Source organism: Leuresthes tenuis, unplaced genomic scaffold, assembly GCF_036924035.1.
Source record: "Leuresthes tenuis unplaced genomic scaffold, fLeuTen1.0.hap1 SCAF_19, whole genome shotgun sequence".
Classification (NCBI taxonomy): domain Eukaryota; kingdom Metazoa; phylum Chordata; class Actinopteri; order Atheriniformes; family Atherinopsidae; genus Leuresthes; species Leuresthes tenuis.
In genome coordinates this window covers 1,446,693-1,467,877 of record NW_027325373.1, presented here as the reverse complement: position 1 = coordinate 1,467,877, position 21,185 = coordinate 1,446,693, and the positions used below count along the sequence as shown (strand labels likewise).

Genomic DNA, 21,185 nt, shown 5'->3' with positions numbered 1-21,185 from the left:
CTTATGGCTGTGGGGACAAAGGACCTCCTGAACTGTACTGGCAAAGTATTACAAGTATCCGATAGAAAAAAATTAATTAGTATTCTTTTTCTAATTAAAATCTTTTAATGAGTCATTTTTAAATGAAAGATATGTGACGTTGAAACTAAAGCATGACAGAGATTAGCCGACAGATGGCGCTCCACGTTTATCAGCGAAGCGGCTACGTCACATGAACTCGTCACATGACGCTCAGGAGGACAACAGGAAGTGAGTTTCTTTTGTTGTAAATATTTTTATGACCCTCAAACTATAACAGAGGAGCAGCTCTGCTCTCTGCTGGGTGCTTGGATCGAAAATAAACTTCAATAACCTTTTTCATGTTCTCGATTTTGTTTCACGGCTGTTTTCTAATCCGGAAACACCCGAACTTCATGTGACTTGGTTTTAATCCTCACTGTTAACGAAGGTACGTGGATGTGAAACTACGGCATGTGACACGGTTACTGGGGACAGCTACAGTTTATTATGTCAAGCAAGTGCGATTTATATCTGTCAAAAGATGAATGAGATATTAACTGTAGTGGCAACGGAAAATACCGACATTCAGTCAGAATTTTCATATATTTTAGCATTTTGCAGGATTAAATATAATTTCTCTAAAGAAGTTTGACTGGGAGGAATCAAAACGACTAATTACAGAAACCGTTAGATAAAACGAGCGCCTTTAAATGTGCTTTTGTTTGTTCATGCAGCGTTTTTACTTAAAAAAGATCACATATTTCATACTGGCACATGGGGGCAGCCGTCCTGCATAACTGTGTTAAACCCTGTGTGGCGCTGCAGGGTCAGAGGTCATGGGGTCTGCGGTGGAAAGGACGGACGAACATGTCAGGGAGTACCTGATCTACCGCGGCTTCACCAACACGCTGAAACACCTTGACAGTGAAATCAAAAGTGACAAGGAGAAGGGCTTCCGGGTAATATGGTTTAACCTGAATTATTTGTTCAAAGCGTGTCTCGGAGACTTCCAGATTTGAAACCCACCTGTGTTTGGGGCTGGTTTGCATCTGCAGGTGGATAAGATCATTGATCAGCTCCAGCAGTTTGTGCAGAGCTTCGACCTGTTTGGTTTGAAGGAGTACTGGCTGTACCTGGACAGACGTCTGTTCTGCAGACTGGAGGACGTTTACAGATCCACTGTGAACAAACTGAGAACCAGCCTGTACAGATACTACGTCATTACGACCATCCAGGTAATCAAACACCCCGTGCTCTGAATGTCTGGGCGGGAGCAACTTTTAAAAGTCTGGCTTCTGTCATTCTTCCAGAAAGGAAACTTGGAGAAGACTCAGGAGTTTTTCCAGAAGCAGGCGTTGGAGCTGCAGGGTCAGGCCGAATGGCGCGACTGGTTCATCCTGCCTTTCATCCCTGCTCCTGAGCAGAGCGCTGCCTTCTCTCCATACTTCTCCCGCCAGTGGGCCGACACCTTCCTGGTTTCACTGCACAACTTCCTGTCAGTGCTCTTCCAGTGTATGCATATCCTTCAGCTGAATCCACAGAATTAAACTCTCATTTCTGATTTGTAGCCAGATTACATATAACTGTAGAATGATCCACTGAGCTGTTGAAGTTTTTACATGTTAAAATTAGTTAAATACGTGCAAAGAGTGCAGGTCATCCTCCATGTAGTTAAGCATGTTGTACCTCTGGGTTCCTACAGTCCTGTAAACAGACAATCGAAACATGAGCCACTGCTATTTTTGTGCAAAAGAGACACTTTCCTTAAAGGGGAACTCCGGTATTTTTAAACCTTATTTCTGGCATGAAATACGTTCATCTGCTCACAGAGAACAGTTTGGTGAAAGTCGGCGTCCTTCTGAAGATATTTAGATAACTGGAGATCCATATAACGGAGTGAACGGGGCTTAGAGGATGCAGCCTCTAAATAAGGCATTATCTGTCTTTATTTCACCAATACTTTAAGAAGAATGAATGAATGAACGTGTGCTATAGCTCTGTTAGCTCATAGCTCTGTTAGCTCATAGCTCTGTTAGCTCATAGCTCTGTTAGCTCATAGCTCTGTTAGCTCATAGCTGCTGTTATGTGGCTACTTGCAGCTATAGGAGAGCTAACGGAGGGATTTCTACACAGGCACTCTACTGGGACCACTTCATCCACACGCCCCCCTGCAGCACAGCTTATTCACTCCGTGCTCTGTGACAGTCGGCTAACTTCACACAGAGTTTGCTGCTGATAGTTTTGTGCAACATGGCAGGATATTTATCAGATTTTGACGATGTGAACGACGACTTTGAGTAAGATGGACGTTCTTACTGGAGTGAATAAACTGTGCTGCAGGGGGGCGTGTGGATGAAGTGAGGGCAGAAACTGCTTCACTCAACCATAAACTCTTCATAGAAAAAGTGTCTCTTCTGTCAAACTGTGCAGCATCATCAACATTTTCTCACGTGCAGCTTAAAAATGTGCTTCAGTAAGCAGAAATGGACAGTTTTTGTGTCATTTGGATTCTTGATTCCCTGATTTCTGGTCCTTAACGGATCTCCACCTCAGCCTGTCCTCCTGAGCTTCGATGCTGAAGTCCAGAAGATGACCAGCGTGACCGAAGACAACGAACAGCTCCGTCAGATGGTGAGACTAAGATGTTATTTGGTGAAAAAGGTCTCTACCTCGCACCCCTTCTCTTCCTTTATTCCCTTGTTTTAGTGAATGTCCAAAAAGCTTCTAGTTTGGTTTAAAAGTTGCTTTATTGTTTTCACAAAAGTTAAATCTTTTATTCCAAAACTAGTCTTATTTATGTTTCTGTTTCTGTATTTATCAGACGCTTTTATCCAAAGCGACTTACAAATGAAGATATAACAGCTTTATAAAAGCTAACAATAAGCTCCATAGAAGGAACCCAGGAGTCCGACTCTGTCAGAGGGGACAGAGTAGAGATAGGGTGCAGGCATAGAAGGAAGTGCAGAAAGATAAAGAGCAGAGATAGAGGGGGGAGGGAAGCACAAGGTAAGTGCTGGGATAGGAGATGCTCTCTGAAGAGCTGGGTTTTCAGGAGCTTCTTGAAGATAGACAGGGACGCCCCTGTTCTGGTAGCGCTCGGTAGGTCATTCCACCATCGTGGGACGACACATGAACAGAGTTTGGATTGTCTTAGGCGTGGTGTAGGAGCTGCTAGACGACAATCCTGGGACCAACGGAGGGACCCAGTTGGGACAGAAGCCTTTGCAAGAGCATTCAAGTAGATGGAGCCATTCCATTAAGCTCTTTGTAGCTAACATCAGGGACTTGAATCTGATGCGGGCGGCTAAGGGCAGCCAGAGGAGCTCAATGAACAGAGGGGGGGCGTGTTCTTTTAGGCTGATCCAAGACCAGACGCACCGCCGCGTTCTGGACCATCTGCAGAGGTTTCACAGGCTGGAGACCAGTTAGGAGACCAGTTAGGAGACCAGTTAGGAAACCAGTTAGGAAACCAGTTAGGAAAGCAGTCAGGAGAGCAGTTAGGAAACCAGTTAGGAGAACAGTTAGGAAACCAGTTAGGAGACCAGTTAGGAGACCAGTTAGGAAACCAGTTAGGAGAACAGTTAGGAGACCAGTTAGGAGACCAGTTAGGAGACCAGTTAGGAAACCAGTTAGGAAACCAGTTAGGAAACCAGTTAGGAGACCAGTTAGGAAACCAGTTAGGAGACCAGTTAGGAAACCAGTTAGGAGACCAGTTAGGAGACCAGTTAGGAGACCAGTTAGGAAACCAGTTAGGAGACCAGTTAGGAGACCAGTTAGGAGAGCAGTTAGGAGACCAGTTAGGAAACCAGTTAGGAGACCAGTTAGGAGACCAGTTAGGAAACCAGTTAGGAAACCAGTTAGGAGACCAGTTAGGAGACCAGTTAGGAAACCAGTTAGGAAACCAGTTAGGAGACCAGTTAGGAAACCAGTTAGGAGACCAGTTAGGAGACCAGTTAGGAAACCAGTTAGGAAACCAGTTAGGAGACCAGTTAGGAAACCAGTTAGGAAACCAGTTAGGAGACCAGTTAGGAAACCAGTTAGGAGACCAGTTAGGAGACCAGTTAGGAGACCAGTTAGGAGAGCAGTTAGGAGACCAGTTAGGAGACCAGTTAGGAGACCAGTTAGGAAACCAGTTAGGAGAGCAGTTAGGAGAGCAGTTAGGAGAACAGTTAGGAGAACAGTTAGGAGACCAGTTAGGAGACCAGTTAGGAAACCAGTTAGGAGACCAGTTAGGAGAGTGTTGCAGTAGTGAAGGTGGGAGATGACCATGGCCTGCAGCAGGAGCTGGGGGGCATGTTGGGTCAGGTATGGTCTGATCTTTCTTATGTTTAGTAATGCAAAGCGGCTGAACGAGCAACAGAGATAACGGGATCTTTGAAGGTCAGTCGGTCATCAATCATGACTCCCAGGTTTCCAGCTGCCTGCAGGTAGGGATTCAGTTTGGATGCAGATGCTGTGGTGTTTGGTTGGTTTGGCTGGGAAGACCAGCAGCTCAGTTTTTGGGAGGTTTAGTTGGAGGTGATGGGCTTTCATCCATGTTGATATGTCAGAGAGACGGTCTGAGACCGTGAGGTCGTCAGGTGGGACAGACAGATAGAGCTGGGTATCATCAGCATAGCAGTGGTATTTACTCGTGTAAAGCTGAATAATGGCTGAATTCCATCATTTATTTCAGTCCTCTCAGTGGCTTTGGAAGGTTACTTATTTAGTTGTATAAATAGCTCTTTTGTCCCACGCTCAGATCACAGTGTTGGGTTCCTGGATGTGCATCAGCATCTGTTTTCTCTCCTCCAGCTGTTCGCCCTGCAGATGGACTACAAGGACCAGAGAGATGGAGAAGAGATGGTCCTCCACAAGCTGCCACCTTATGTCCAGAACATGGACCGACTGGGAGACACTGAGCTGTGAGCCACTAACATCTCTGTCTTTACTGCTGACCGACTGAACCGTAGCTGCCGCCGTTTTAAGGTGTGCTGTGTTGGCTGAAAGCTGATGATGCTCGAAAGGAAAGAGGACGTGCAGAAGCTGTTGGTAACGCTGGGCGGGCGGCGGCGCTAACGTTGTCAGAGTAGGGTCACTGCTGCACGCCACAGAAGCTTCTCCTGAGTCATTCGCTGAGGCTGAGGGGCGCAGAAGCTGTTTTCTGCTCTGTTTGGGCGTCTTTTAACCTTTGAGTCACAGCTCTTCCGCAGTATTGTCTGCAGTTAGACGTGTTCAGTCTGAAAGCTGTTAAAACTTCTGCTGGAGAGCGGGTTCCGGTTCTTCTGAGTTATTATGTTTAAAGGCTTAAAAATGTCTGTTGTGTTGAACTTTGTGAGCTGCATTTAAGAATATTAACCTCTTGCTGGCTGGTGAAACTAAAGCTTTTATGTGTTTATATTTCTGACTTTTCGAGCACTTTCAGTCACCAAAAAGCTATTTTGTGTGATCTTATTAAACAGCTTTTAACTCAAATATTGTTAATGCTGAAGTATTGAGAGTATTACGGTGTTCTCACTGTCTGATGTGTCCAAATAAACAATTCACCCGATGAATTGTTCTTTTCTTGTTCTGTTCTCAACCAAAGCCTGAGCTTTTCAGCTTCACAGATACGCCGCGATCTGAGCTTCAGACGAGTGCGAGAAACACCATCGGTCCTGGGCAGGAAATTAGTTTTTAAAGAGATTTTTCAAAGTGTCAAAGTCCTCAGGCACATCCTTCACAAGTTCCAGAGAAGGGGGCGTTTTCAGGGGCCACATTACAGCCAGGGGCCACATTACAGCCAGGGGCCACATTACAGCCAGGGGCCACATTACAGCCAGGGGCCACATTACAACCAGGGGCCACATTACAACCAGGGGCCACATCACCACAGCCAGGGGCCACATCACCACAGCCAGGGGCCACATCACCACAGCCAGGGGCCACATCATCACAGCCAGGGGCCACATCATCACAGCCAGGGGCCACATCACCACAGCCAGGGGCCACATCACCACAGCCAGGGGCCACATCACCACAGCCAGGGGCCACATCACCACAGCCAGGGGCCACATCATCACAGCCAGGGGCCACATCATCACAGCCAGGGGCCACATCATCACAGCCAGGGGCCACATTACAGCCAGGGGCCACATCACCACAGCCAGGGGCCACATCATCACGGCAACATCGTGCAGTTCTCCATGAGGCCAAAGCTGATGGCCAGGCGCTACACGCCCTCTTTGGCGCCCACGTCGGCGTTTCTATGACCGGTAACAAACAGGCCGTTTTATGCACTGTTTCTCCTACTGAATACAACTAAAAACAGACAGTGGAGCTGCTCATCTTCCTTTATTAAGGCTGATAGGAGGCTGCCGTCAGAGCAGCTCCGACTGTCTGTGTGGAGCATTAAGCTAATGCTGGGCTCACGCCAAAGACCCCACAGTCCCAGACTAAAAGCCGAGTCTTTAGGAGTCTAACTGGAGTCTAACTGGAGTCTAACTGGAGTCTAACTGGAGTCTTTAGGAGTCTAACTGGAGTCTAACTGGAGTCTTTAGGAGTCTAACTGGAGTCTTTAGGAGTCTAACTGGAGTCTAACTGGAGTCTTTAGGAGTCTAACTGGAGTCTTTAGGAGTCTAACTGGAGTCTTTAGGAGTCTAACTGGAGTCTAACTGGAGTCTAACTGGAGTCTAACTGGAGTCTAACTGGAGTCTAACTGGAGTCTAACCGGAGTCTTTAGGAGTCTAACTGGAGTCTAACTGGAATCTAACTGGAGTCTAACTGCAGTCTTTAAGAGTCTTTAGGAGTCTAACTGGAGCCTTTAGGAGTCTAACTGGAGTCTTTCGGAGTCTAACTGCAGTCTTTAGGAGTCTAACTGGAGTCTTTAGGAATCTTTAGGAGTCTAACTGGAGTCTAACTGGAGTCTTTAGGAATCTTTAGGAGTCTAACTGGAGTCTAACTGCAGTCTTTAAGAGTCTTTAGGAGTCTAACTGGAGTCTAACTGCAGTCTTTAAGAGTCTTTAGGAGTCTAACTGGAGCGTTTAGGAGTCTAACTGGAGCCTTTAGGAGTCTAACTGGAGTCTTTAGGAGTCTAACCGGAGTCCTTAGGAGTCTAACTGGAGTCTAACTGGAGTCTAACTGGAATTTTTAGGAGTCTAACTGGAGTCTAACTGGAGTCTAACTGGAGTCTAACTGGAGTCTTTGGGAGTCTAACTGGTCTTTAGGAGTCTAACTGGAGTCTAACTGGAGTCTAACTGGTCTTTAGGAGTCTAACTGGAGTCTAACTGGAGTGTTTAGGAGTCTAACTGGAGTGTTTAGGAGTCTAACTGGAGCCTTTAGGAGTCTAACTGGAATCTAACTGGAGTCTTTAGGAGTCTAACCGGAGTCTTTAGGAGTCTAACTGGAGTCTAACTGGAGTCTAACTGGAATTTTTAGGAGTCTAACTGGAGTCTAACTGGAGCCTTTGGGAGTCTAACTGGTCTTTAGGAGTCTAACTGGAGTCTAACTGGAGTCTAACTGGTCTTTAGGAGTCTAACTGGAGTCTAACTGGAGTCTAACTGGAGTCTTTGGGAGTCTAACTGGTCTTTAGGAGTCTAACTGGAGTCTAACTGGTCTTTAGGAGTCTAACTGGAGTCTAACTGGAGTCTTTGGGAGTCTAACTGGAGCCTTTAGGGGTCTAACTGGAGTCTTTAGGGGTCTAACTGGAGTCTAACTGGAGTCTTTGGGAGTCTAACTGGTCTTTAGGAGTCTAACTGGAGTCTAACTGGTCTTTAGGAGTCTAACTGGAGTCTAACTGGAGTCTTTAGGAGTCTAACCGGAGTCTTTAGGGGTCTAACTGGAGTCTAACTGGAGTCTTTAGGGGTCTAACCGGAGTCTTTAGGGGTCTAACTGGAGTCTAACTGGAGTCTCGGTGCGCTCCCGTCATCTCCATCGTTAAGTTTAAGGCGGTAATCTGCAGTCTGTGACCGCGTTTTGGGCTCATATCAAACGTGTTTAATATCATCGCAGGTCGCAGTGACGTAACGTAATCAACAACCAATAGATGAGCTCTGACAGCATCGGAAACAGGAAAGCAGACAGTCAACAACAAACATGTCGGCGGACGTAGAAGAACGAGCGACCAGCAGGTGAAAATGGACTGTCTGTGCCCATATTCTGTGGCGTTTTCTCTTCTTTTTGTTGGGTTTTTCACTACAAACCACTGCACAGACCAGAGCAGCTGCAGCTAAAAGCTGCTTCTCCTCCATGTTTGTAAAACTTCTGCTGAGCATGATGGGAAAAATATACTTGTAGTCTTGTAAATAGTGACCCTACAAGATTCAGTCTTTGTAAAATCTTTAGTCTGAGGCTAGTCTGGGACTAAAAACCCTGAACACTGGTCTTTAGATGTGAGCTGATAGTCTTTCAGAGTCTTTTCTAAGTCTTCTGGTGTGTTCGGAGCATAAATCGGCACGCCACCGATAATCTTGGCCCATCTTTTGGCATCTTAAACGCTGTCTGGTACCCTGTGGAACTTTGAATTCAGGAAGGGTTGCTTGAACTATCAGTGCTGTTTGGTGTTATTACTTGATGCTGGCCATAGATTCTGTGACAGGGATTATTTTCATTTGGGTGAAAGGTTTTGGTCGTCCAGCCTCAAAAAGAGCTCAAGAAAAACCTCATGATGCCTTCTTCAGGTAGGTGATTAGACCTCAAACAGCTCCCCATAAACGTTGTTATTGTATGATTTTCCAGTCGCTATATCCTTTCTATTCTAACGTGAACGTATCGGGACATATTTAAAAAATCAACGACCTTACCAGTTGACCTTGAAATGAGCTAAATAAAACCTCAGATTATCATCAACACATGTTAGACTGCACCATTGCTTATTTGAATAAAACCAAACCAAAATGCAGAAGCACTGTGTTGGTACTAAATAATGATTTAATAGCTTGTAGAACCAACTTTAGCAGCAATAATTTCATTTTGGCTCCTTCCACGACTCTGGGACAGATGGCCTCACATTTGACTCTAGAATACTTTGGTATCCAGAGGAGTTCATGGTGGACTCAATGACTGCAAGGTGCCCAGGTCCTGTGGCTGCAGAACCAGCCCAGATCATCAGCCCTCCACCACCGTGCTTGACAGCTGGTATGAGGTGTTTGTGCTGATATGCTGTGTTTGGTTTCCTCCAAACGTGCTGCTGTGCATTAGGACCAAACATCTCCACTTTGCTCTGGTCTGTCCAAAGGACATTGTTCCAGAAGTCTTGAGCTTTGTTCAGATGCAGCTTTGCAAACCTAAGCTGTGCTGCCATGTTCTTTTTAGAGAGAAGAGGCTTTCTCCTGCAGCCCTTCCAAACAAGCCATCCTTGTTCAGGGTTTTTCTAACTGTGCTGTCATGACCTTTGACCTTTAACCTGCTAACTGAGGCCTGTAGAGTCTGAGATGTATGACCTTTAACCTTTAACATGCTAACTGAGGCCTGTAGAGTCTGAGATGTAGCTCTGGGCTTTTTCACCTTGGGGTGACCTTTAACCTTTAACATGCTAACTGAGGCCTGTAGAGTCTGAGATGTAGCTCTGGGCTTTTTCACCTTGGGGTGACCTTTAACCTTTAACATGCTAACTGAGGCCTGTAGAGTCTGAGATGTAGCTCTGGGCTTTTTCACCTTGGGGTGACCTTTAACCTTTAACATGCTAACTGAGGCCTGTAGAGTCTGAGATGTAGCTCTGGGCCTTTTCACCTTGGGGTGACCTTTAACCTTTAACATGCTAACTGAGGCCTGTAGAGTCTGAGATGTAGCTCTGGGCTTCTTCACCTTGGGGTGAACTTGCTGGGACGTCCACTCCTGGGAAGATTGACAGCTGTCCTGAATGTTTTCCACTTGTGAATAATCTTTCTCTCTGTAGAATGATGGACTCCAGATAGTTTGGAAATGGCCTTATAACCCTTCCCAGACTGATGGGCAGCAGCAGCTGCTTCTCTAAGATCATTGCTGGTGTCTGACTTTTACAGCTCTGACTCATTTTGTACTGCTACAGTCGGGTTTTGTTAACCTTTCCTGCTTTTTTCCTCTCTCTCCATGCTGTCATAGGGACTTGGTGTCGAGCCAGCGAGCTGCCAACGCCACCAACACCCCTTCCAGAAACTTCTTCTCTACATTCCTACCACAAGGCAGGCGCACTCCGGGGAAACCACCGCCGGTCACCTCAGGGTCTTCACCAAGCCAAGCAGCAGTGGGCAGAAAGGAGCCATCAGTAAATCAGGTGGGAGCCACAGCTTCCTGATTGGTCAGATGTTTGAAAAAGATGCTGATGATGCCTCTGTTGAAGGGAACTGAAAAGGCCTAAACTTTGCTCTACAAAGACAGAAAGGCACCAATTTAGAAATGTTTTTCATTTCTTGCTATCATTGTGTATAAAATGCAGCCGAAGGGTTTGAAGAACTTTAACAGTTTAAGAGTTGTTATTCCTTGCATTTCATTCACAGTTTTTGCCATTTTTGTGGCAACTTTTCACATCTCAATTCTGGCTCAGAAGCACAGAGCTCACATTTATTGTTCCGACTGAGATGATTTATGAACCTGCATCGGCTTCAAAAGCACAGTTCATGATATTATCACTTTATAACCAACACACAATCGAGCAGAGAGGGGTTCATATCTGTATTTATTAACTTGTTTCACCTACACACTGTCACCAGGTTTCAAAAGACATCTCAGAAAGTTACAGATGGTGTGTTGTTGCATTCGTTGCTGAAACCTTTGATGGTTTCTTTTTTTTAGGCGGCAAAGTCGAAAGAAGCACCTCAACCTAAGGAAGCAAAGCCGGCTTCCAGCCAGTCGTCCACCAGTGACTCTGCAAATTCCCAGTTTCAGCAGTCTGCAAATCAGCCGACAAACCAGGTGACAAACCTGAATCCCAGACACAGGAGAATCCAGGACCACGAGAAAGAAAGAAAGGAGCTTTTCTCCAAACCACCTCTGCAGGTACCTCAAGGCTGGTGTAAAAGTATATTTCAGCTTTGGACAACTCTGAACCTCACATTTGCTCGATCAATGCTAAGGCTGGAACGCTCTCTCCGGGTCGGGAATGAGATTCTTCCCCAAGTGGAGGAGTTCAAGTATCTCAGGGTCTTGTTCACAGTGAGGGACGAATGGATCGATGCAGCATCTGCAGTGTTGCTCTGCACCGACCCGTCGCTGTGAAGAAGGAGCTGAGCCAGAAGGCGAAGCTCTCGATTTACTGGTCAGTCTACGTTCCCATCCTCACCTGTGGTCCCGAGCTGTGGGTAGAGACCGAAAGAACGAGATCGTGGATACAAGCGGCCGAAATGGGTTTCCTCCGCAGGGTGTCTGGGCCTCCCTTAGAGACAGGGTGAGAAGCTCAGTCATCCGGGAGGGGCTCGGAGTAGAACCGCTGCTCCTCCGCATTGAGAGGAGTCAGATGAGGTGGCATCTGGTTAGGATGCCCCCTGGAAGCCTCCCTGGGGAGGTGTTCTGGGCCCGTCCCACTGGGAGGAGACCCGGGGAAGACCCAGGACACGCTGGAGAGACTATGTCTCTCGGCTGGCCTGGGAACGCCTCGGGGTCCCCTCGGAGGAGCTGGAGGAAGTGGCCGGGGACAGAGAGGTCTGGGTTTCTCTGTTAAAGCTGCTGCCCCCCGACCCCCAGATAAGCGGCAGATAAGGGATGGATGCTAAGTTATCACACAGACCAGAGATAATTGATTTTTTATTTTGCCTATTTATGTTTCTGTTTCTGTATTTATCAGACGCTTTTATCCAAAGCGACTTACAAATGAAGATATAACAGCTCTATAAAAAGCTAACAATAAGCTACATAGAAGGAACCCAGGAGTCCGACTCTGTCAGAGGGGACAGAGTAGAGATAGGGTGCAGGCATAGAAGGAAGAGCAGGAAGATAAAGAGCAGAGATAGAGGGGGTAGGGAAGTACAAGGTAAGTGCTGGGATAGGAGATGCTCTCTGAAGAGCTGGGTTTTCAGGAGCTTCTTGAAGATAGACAGGGACGCCCCTGTTCTGGTAGCGCTCGGTAGGTCATTCCACCATCGTGGGACGACACATGAACAGAGTTTGGATTGTCTTAGGCGTGGTGTAGGAGCTGCTAGACGACAATCCTGGGACCAACGGAGGGACCCAGTTGGGACAGAAGCCTTTGCAGGAGCATTCAAGTAGATGGAGCCGTTCCATTAAGCTCTTTGTAGCTAACATCAGGGACTTGGATCTGATGCGGGCGGCTAAGGGCAGCAAGAGGAGCTCAATGAACAGAGGGGGGGCGTGTTCTTTTAGGCTGAGTTGGCCTTTCCAGCCAGAGAAGCATCTTTGGCTATGTAGTATGAGTTGAAAACTAGCTGGTTACTGGTTAGTGTTTCTCACCAACCACAGTAGCTTAACACACTGACATTAGTCACCACATCACCAAGCTGCTCTGTTTCATCAAAGAATGAACTCTCTCCTCTAATCGATTGAAACTGTCCTGCTTTGTGTTCAGACACCTGAGAGGAAAGGGGAGGCAGGAGATGTGGAGCCACCTGAGCCCTCCGCCGAGCCTCCAGACTCCTCCAACAGCTGTGGGGCAGCAGCAGAGGCAGGAGGCCTATCAGTGGAGCAGCCATTCATTAAACTCAGCCAGGAGGAGTACGGGGAACACCACTCCTCTATCATGCACTGCAGGTTTGCCCTCTGCCTTCTTAAACTGAAGCAACATCACACAGGAAGTCAAAGACTCATCGTTTTCTTCCTGTATTCTTACGCTGATTTCCAGGGTTGACTGTTCTGGTCGCCGGGTTGCCAGTTTGGATGTTGACGGAGTCATAAAGGTGATTTTTTTGGGGTTGTGGTGCACAGAAAGAACGAATCTGCTCACTCTAACAGAAACGTCAATAAAGACTTCCTCCTCTCCCCTTCTTCTTCCTCAGGTGTGGTCGTTCAATCCCATCATGCAGACCAAGGCTACCATCATGTCCAAGTCCCCTTTGTTGTCTCTGGAGTGGGCCACCAAACCAGACAGACTGGTAAAAACACAAAGAGCATTTATTAGGCTGTTGGTAGCACTTCAACCAGGTCAAGGGAACATCCTTTTACATTGTTTCTCACAGTTAACGATGGCTAACCTGAGAGCAACTGAAGGTGCCGTTATTACAGAGAGCCTGTGGACAGTTGGACTGATGTCAGTAAAAGATATTAACCAAAGTGTGTGTGTGTGTGTGTGTGTGTGTGTGTGTGTGTGTGTGTGTGTGTGTGTGTGTGTGTGTGTGTGTGTGTGTGTGTGTGTGTGTGTGTGCGGTCAGTTGTTACTCGGCAGTGGTGTCGGCACGGTGCGACTCTACGATACGGACGCTAAGAAGAATCTTTATGAGATGAACATTGATGAGACTCATCCACGGTAAACCTGTCTGTCTGGATTAAGTAACTTTATGAATATGAATCCACATTAGGGAAATAAAACCCCCTTAATATGCTCAGTAAAGCTGAGACTGCAGGTCAGCTTTTAACTTGTAATGCAGCTGAATATCTGAATGCTTCACTCTGTGAATCAAACTCAATGAATCAGTGATCATTGATGATATATAAAGATGATAAATAAGAAAGCTGCAGGAAACTAGTCACGCTTCCATGTGGAGGTGAGCTTGTAAAACCATCTGTTAGCTCTGGCCTGATTGGAAATGGCCGCTGTTGCAGAATAGCACACATGGATAGAGTTGTGTGGCCTTTAATTTTAGTTTTTATTGATAGAAACTACTCTGACTGTAATAAAGCACGTTCTCCACCCACTGTTAGCATGTTAGCATGTTAGCATGCTAACATGCTTCAAACTTCAGTGGCGTGCTAACGGTTAGCATCTGTTTGCCATGTTTAACGCACATCTGCATAGAAGGGGAACTGAACTGGTGAAGAAAAACTGAATGAACAGGAACAGCAGTGAAGACATTTTATTAAACTCCAGCAGTTTGTGGTTTTAAATTATGTTTAAAACTTTTTCACTTGATCAAGTCGATAAGAATTAGCTACATGCTGGAGTTTTTACAATATCCTGATGCAAAGAATAGTGAATTCAAAAGTCTGAAGACAGCACATTATTATTAATAACCCCCCTTTCCTTTGCCTCCCAGGATCTTGTCTTTGGCTTGCAGTCCCAGCGGTTCTTCATTTGTCTGTTCGGCTGCAGCTCTCAGCCGCTCTGGAAATGTTGAGTCTGGTCCTCGGCTTCCTATTCCAGTGTCTGGTCAGTTGCTTCTTTGGGACACAAAGACTGTGAAACAGCAGGTGGTTAACCAATTCAATCCAGTTCAGTTTATTTAAACAGTGCCAGCTCACAGCATGTGTCATATCATTTCACTTCAAACAGAGAAAAAACAAGTCTAATTATATATTACATTTTATTATTATCATTCATTATAATTCGATTCAGTCCAGTTCATTGTAATCCAGTTAAATCCATATTATGCCAGTTAATTAAAAATGAACGGTGGCCTTCTGCCTCGACTGGCTGGGAGTGAGAGGACAGCACAAACAAACCCTGAAATAGGCTTAAAATGGGTTAAACACAGTTTATAACAGTGAAAGTGGCACAAACTGACACAGAGAGTAAAAATAACACAATAAAGTTAATTAGAACCTGATCATCCTTATTGCAGCATTGGTTTGAACATGTTTTGCTTCACTCTGCTTCTGGACTTCCTTTTTCTCAGCTCCAGTTCTCTTTGGAACCTGAACCAGTCGCTGTTAACTGCACAGCCTTCAACCACAACGGAAACCTTCTGGTGACTGGAGCTGCTGATGGAGTCATCAGGCTGTTCGGTCAGTGCTGACCCTTAATCTTCCCCACAAATCAGACGCCATGTTGTCTTTAAGCTGAGAATAGGAAAGAAAATCTCAAAGTCTGTCTAAAACTTAAGAGAATGGGCTCAGAGGTGGACACCAGGCCCCGATCTGACTTTATTTTTTACAGTTAAGTGCTTAAATCTTAAGATTTTAAGACATTTGTCTTGTCATTCAATTCAACTTTATTTATAAAGCGCCAGATTACAAAAATTGTCATCTCAAGGCACTTTAATAATATAGTCCAATTCAAGCCAATTGGAATTCAATTCATTGTAATCATAATCCAATTAATTCATATGGAGCCAATTCAAAAAATAATATCTGAGCTAAGGAAACCAACAGATTGGACCGAAACTTGTCTTCAGTCCAATCTCCCGTCCTGAGCCTGAGGGACTGTGGAAAGGAACGACTCCCTTTAACAGGAAGAAACCTCTGGCAGAACCAGAACCAGGAAGAAACCTCTGGCAGAACCAGGAAGAAACCTCTGGCAGAACCAGGAAGTAACCTCTGGCAGAACCAGAACCAGGAAGAAACCTCTGGCAGAACCAGAACCAGGAAGGGTGTCCATCCGCCTGGACCAGCTGGGGTTTGAGAAGACAGAAAAGAGGGAAAAGAGGGGGGAAAAACACCATAACACCATTCAAAGGATACCTGCTGGAACAGGGAAACACAAGTTAAGAACCACAATAATGTCACATGGACAGAAAATCATTGGAGAAATTAAACAGGGGGAAAAAGAGAGGAAAGTCATGTGAAGTTGATTTATAATGAATCAACTCAAGAAGGATATAATCTCGTTTTCTATTCGTTAAAAAGGGTGTAACTGCATATTTTACAACAAATTCTTCTTCTTTTGCAACAGTATCTGTAAAATATCTGATTTATATTTGCATCTTACCATAGTTGCACTTGTGTGAAACTTCCTGTGACTTTGCACATTGAAACGTGAGGAAACTGTCCTCTGAAGTCTTGGTTTGTCCCTTTGGCAGATATGCAGCGTTATGAAAGTGCTATGAGCTGGAGAGCTCATGACGGAGAAGTTTACAGTGTGGAGTTCAGCTACGATGAGAACACCGTTTTCAGCATCGGGGAAGATGGGAAGGTTTGTGGAGGGCAGACTGTCAAAAAGCCTTTTGAAACCTTCAGTTTGCTCATTTAAACGTGTGTCTGTGCACAGTTCATCCAGTGGAACATCCATCGCTGCGGCGTGAAGCAGTCGGAGCAGATTTTACCTCAGGATGCCACCGGGCCCTTTGTCCTGTCGGGGTACAGCGGATACAAACAGGTGACCGCTGTTACCGTGGAAACGGCTGCTTTTCTTCATCATGGACTGATTGAGTGTGACAGAACGGATTTTATCAGGATCAGAAATGAACTGGAACAAAACTACCTGTGTAGAAATCGTGCAACTTTTCCACGTTTTACCTGATTTTATCTGATCTGATATTTAATCAGCAACATGAAAGAGGATTAAATGAACTGCAGCGTGTTTAAGGTGTGTCTGAAGTTGTTTGTGAACGTTTCTGAAGGTTCAGGTTCCCAGAGGTCGACTCTTTGCATTCGACTCAGAAGGACAACACGTCCTTTCCTGTTCCAGCAGCGGAGGACTCATATACAGAGTACGTCAGTCCTCCTTAACCCACCTTTTTCTGCTCTTCACTGCTTCTTTGACAGCAGTTGAGCTCGTTGGAAAGTCATTTTTGTTCTGATCTGCTTCCATGTTGCCTGCTTTCTATCTTCCAGTTGACCAATGGGGAGCCAGCGCTGGAGAGAGTGCTGTCGCTGGGCGGGCACAAAGCACCGGTGGTGACCGTTGACTGGAGCTCGGCGGTGGACTGCGGCACCTGTCTGACGGCCTCCATGGATGGAAAGATCAAACTGAGCACTCTCCTGGCACAGAAGTCATGACCAAGGACCCAGTAGAGGAAACCTGAAGGAGTCAGAGGTTATCAGAGTTTTGTTTGAATTAAACTGATTAATCATACGCAGTAACTGATGGAGATTGATGCAGCATCTGTTTCATAAGATGGTAACAGTGAAAACTTATGAATTTGTTGCCAAGTTCAAATCAGCATTAAAATCCGACTGAAAGTTACATCTGAGCTCTATTGTTTTTTCTTCTAAAAACTACATTCAATTACGTTTTGTGCTTGTAACAAAAAAAAAAAAAACTACTTAACTGTCTGACAGACTCACAGCTTCAACTTACTCTGCTTTTTGTGATCAGAAATGACATAAACCTTGAAATATAGATACGTATCTTGGATATAAATATAGGCACATATCTAGCAATAAATACTTTTAAGTAGGAAAACATTTATTTAATTACGAGGTCTTGTATTTAACAATTTATTTAACTGTTTTTTTTAATGCGTTTGTTTACCCAGTTATTGAATTTTAATGCATTTTATAGTTTTCATGACCGCGCAGCGGCTGCACCTGTAGTGCTCTAACTCGGCCAAAGGGGGCGCTAGAATAATAGGCGGAGCAGATTCTGTAGAAGAAGAAGAAGAAGTAGTAGTAGTGGAAGAAAAAGAAGAAGAAGAAGAAGCAAGGGTCACAACAATAAACACACGCAGCCAATATAGCCTCAGTTGGCTTCACTAAGAGAAAATCTGCTGAATGGAGCTTCTTTAGCAGGACATTCGTGGTTTAATCTGTGCGGACGGAGCGCTTTTTGGAGCGGACTGAAATAATTCTGCACGGAGGCGACCGGAGGGGCCATGTTGTGACTTTTAACACCGAAATAACATGCTGTTGTGATGCGCAGACGGTAGTGGATAGCTAACTGTTTCGTGAGCGTGTTTACGCCCAGCAAGCTTAGTGTTTTTTTGTTTAATGTCACTTGTCTTCGGTACCCCCTGCAGACATGGAGAGTTTGTACAAGCGAAAAATGTTCGCGTCCATGCGAAAAACCAAGGTGGACGCATCGAAGAAGCGGCAGATTGGCCTGCCCGCCTCTATTCTGGACGACAGTGACGAAGGTTCCTTCTCTTCCTCTTCCTCTGGATCCCAATCCGACTTCCAGAGCTCACCAGAGGAAGACAGTGCGCAGGAGGACCGGGACCGGAGCGAGTCCGGCGCAACATCCAGTGACGACAGTCGGTCCGTCACCCGCAGAAAGCGCTCGTTCTTGGGCGGTGACGATAGCTCCTCGTCGTCCAGCCGCGGTGAGGAGGATGACGACGATGAGGAGGGAAATGACAGGAGTCACCCGAAAAGGATGGTGCAGCCCAAGAAGCGGAGCAGGCTGCAGCGACAGGACGAGTCGGACTCTGACCACACGGAGGAGAAGCGGAAAGAGGAGGCGGAGAAGGCGAAGAGGAGGCAGAGACACAACAAGCTGCTGGCGCTCTCCCGGAGGATGAAGGCCCGGGTCCCGAACCGGAGGAGGAGTCGGCTTAAGCAGGTACACCGATGTATCCCCATCGACTCTGTGGCTGCTCGATTTGACACTGAGATCTACCAGTTAATGAAAAAATGTGATTTCAGGGCACCGGTGATGACGACGAATCTAAAGAAGCCGAGGATGAAGCTGGTGGCGACGGAAAAGAGAAAGAAAACAACGGCAAGAAAGAAGGAGCAGGAGGTGATGGAGAGAAAGAGGAGGAGGAGAAGGAGGAGGAAGAGGATGAGAAAGAAGAGGGGGAGCAGTAGATCTGCATCTGAAAATGACTCTGTACAGTTTTTCTCTTTTTGCATTTAAAGGGAAAACGAAAGAACTTGACTTACAAGGACTTCATAGTTGCTGTAGATACATACAGTGGTGACATCTATCAGAAAGGCAGAAGGAGAAGGTGGAGGGTGTCTTTGAACAGTTGTAACGTGTTTTAATGCGCTGCTTCAGGCCGAGAGGCGTCTGGTGATGATGATTCTTAGTGGTCAGACTCTGCTGATCTGCTGAAAAGTCAAACCTGCAGCTGGATGTAAAATGAATCCTTGCTGGCTGCAAAGTGTCTGCTTCACATAATGAACAGAGCAATAGATGCTTGTTGATTAGGTTTTGCAGAAAGATGATTGATTGGTTCTTTATTGATTGGCTGTTGCAGCCTCAGTGGAAAGCTGGCTAGTTTTTACTTTCAAACCAACGTTTTTGGACCCAGTAGATCAGCAGCGAAGCATCACTCAGGATCAGACACTAAGAGGCCGTTCACATTTGGTACCAACATCTAGTCCTGGTTGACCACTTATCATCTAAACCAGGGATGTCAAACTCCGGTCCTGGAGGGCCGCTGTCCTGCAGGTTTTAGATGTTTCCCTGCTTGAATGCACCTGATTCAGATTAAATGGATCTCTTCAAAAGATTGTTAAGCTCTGCTAAAGATGCATTGATCTGATTCAGGTGCATTGAATCAGGGAAACATCTAAAACCTGCAGGACAGCGGCCCTCCAGGACCGGACTTTGACATCCCTGATCTAAACTCAGTTACCCGCTCAGTAACCTCATGTGACCCACGTCACACAGCCGGCTGTCAGCTGAGCAACAAACAGGAGGTCAGCAGGTCTGCTCGTGATTCTATGAAATCACACTAACTGGACTGTGTAATTATTCAGATATTAACATGTTTCCCATCTTATCAGTGGACCTTCAGCTGTTATCTGCACAGATTAGCTGTGGTTTCACACTGTGGTCATCCTGCAGAAAAGCTGGTGTTCCCATGTGATTTAATGCCGTTAAATATAATACAAAGCAGTGCTCAGAGTGACAGTTTGGAAGCTTTGAAGCTGAGCGGGACTCTGAATGCACCGTGAGTCTGTCCGGACCCTGAATGCACCGTGAGTCTGTCCGGACTCTGAATGCACCGTGAGTCTGTCCGGACCCTGAATGCACCGTGAGTCTGTCCGGACCCTGAATGCACCGTGAGTCTGTCCGGACCCTGAATGCACCGTGAGTCTGTCCGGACTCTGAATGCACCGTGAGTCTGTCCGGACTCTGAATGCACCGTGAGTCTGTCCGGACTCTGAATGCACCGTGAGTCTGTCCGGACCCTGAATGCACCGTGAGTCTGTCCGGACCCTGAATGCACCGTGAGTCTGTCCGGACCCTGAATGCACCGTGAGTCCGGACCCTGAATGCACCGTGAGTCCGGACCCAGACCCAGTCTGTTCACACCTGTATTTAGGGCTGTTCACCTGTGATCTGACCCCCTCCACGGATGTTGGTGCCAGGTCTGAACAGCCTCTTAAATTAGAGCCTGTTGTGTGAAGCTCAGCCCTCTGTGGGTGGGAAGAGGCTCGGTGGGCTTTATCGGTATCAGCTTACTGTCATTGACCTTATGCTTTTCTGTGTGAAGTATCTTTATATAGCGGTACATATCAATTCTAAGAGAGAAGCCAACTACAAGTCCCTCAGGGCTTTGCTGCAAGAGATATCCTGTCATAAGTACCCCCCCCCAAAAGCTTCTCACTGAGTTGTGAATGTGATAAAACTCTTAGGTCTGGACAGATCCTGACCCCAGAGGCTTCTGGGTAATGCAGTATTTACAGACTTTCAGTAGGATTCATTACCTTACACTTTCCTTTCCTTTAATTTTTTTGTTGTCTTAACATGAGATTAAATTGTACTCCTCTTGTGATGATATCTATTGCCCCCCCCCCCCCCCCTCTAGCTTTCTATTCATCAGTTTATTTTCCTCAGCAGAAACATCTTATTTTGTCTTCACTGCTTCTTCATTTCTCTCCAGCTCTTGCAACCTGTGGTCTGATGTTGGCCCAAACAGGACATTTCAGATGATTAAGACTTTTTCGCTGTTTTGCAACATTTTCTAAACCGAACAGAGAATCAACAAACTATTTGACTATAATTCAGCGTAGAACAGCTTTTTAAAACTGTAGATTTTTGCTTTGTTTTCATCTCACAGCCCTGAATGGAGCAAACCTTTTCTTGTAGATGTGGAAGTTTGGACACAGGCGCATATCTTGCACTGAAAGTGTCTTCAGCTGATGGCTGTGACTCTTTCTGGCTTGATCAACCAGAGGCTGTTATGGAGCTTATTACAGCAGACAGTAGAGCTGAGAGGAAAGCTGGCAGGAATACATTATTGTGCTTATTTTTTCCTCTCAATGCTCTCCAGCTGCACATGAAAGCTCCTCGACTTTAAACTTTTCCCAGAAAGATGTCCCGTGGCAACGTTCAAACCAAAAAAAAAGGCTTGGCTGCCTTAAAACTGCCTCATTAATACTGCAGCATGACGGGAGTCTTTTTCTCTTTTCAGACTCAAAAAGGCTGAACTAAAATTTCCTTTGTCTCTGCTGAAGTAGATCAGTTTGATTCTGCAGTTTAAAATGAAAAAAATCCTCAGTTAATGCATCAGTGTGACAGCAGATGGTCTCATGAATGCTTTGGAAACAGGGAATAAAGGGCTGAGGAACCCTAAAATGGAAGATCTGGGGACTTA

The 21,185-nt window shown here is 45.9% G+C and overlaps 2 protein-coding genes across 3 annotated transcripts; both read left to right on the top strand.

Annotated features, from left to right (window-relative positions):
• The first annotated feature begins 222 nt into the window (after positions 1-222).
• On the top strand, positions 223-16,889 carry wdr91 (WD repeat domain 91). 2 transcript variants are annotated; one of them, XM_072372606.1, is made up of 18 exons: positions 223-448; positions 826-959; positions 1,056-1,235; positions 1,311-1,518; positions 2,549-2,631; positions 4,795-4,904; positions 10,039-10,210; positions 10,729-10,932; positions 12,455-12,636; positions 12,728-12,782; positions 12,882-12,977; positions 13,254-13,348; positions 14,076-14,229; positions 14,655-14,763; positions 15,777-15,889; positions 15,965-16,072; positions 16,317-16,406; positions 16,531-16,889. In XM_072372606.1, the coding sequence occupies exons 2-18, from the start codon at positions 837-839 to the stop codon at positions 16,693-16,695; spliced, it is 2,247 nt and encodes a 748-aa protein (XP_072228707.1). In that variant the 5' UTR covers positions 223-448; positions 826-836; the 3' UTR covers positions 16,696-16,889. The 2 variants fall into 2 exon arrangements, with proteins under 2 accessions (XP_072228707.1, XP_072228708.1); XM_072372607.1 differs by having other exon boundaries at positions 247-265.
• Positions 16,890-17,302: 413 nt separating this feature from the next.
• On the top strand, positions 17,303-18,583 carry LOC140277199 (uncharacterized). Its single transcript, XM_072372139.1, has 2 exons — positions 17,303-18,196; positions 18,280-18,583. The coding sequence occupies exons 1-2, from the start codon at positions 17,657-17,659 to the stop codon at positions 18,442-18,444; spliced, it is 705 nt and encodes a 234-aa protein (XP_072228240.1). The 5' UTR covers positions 17,303-17,656; the 3' UTR covers positions 18,445-18,583.
• The last annotated feature ends 2,602 nt before the right edge of the window (positions 18,584-21,185 follow it).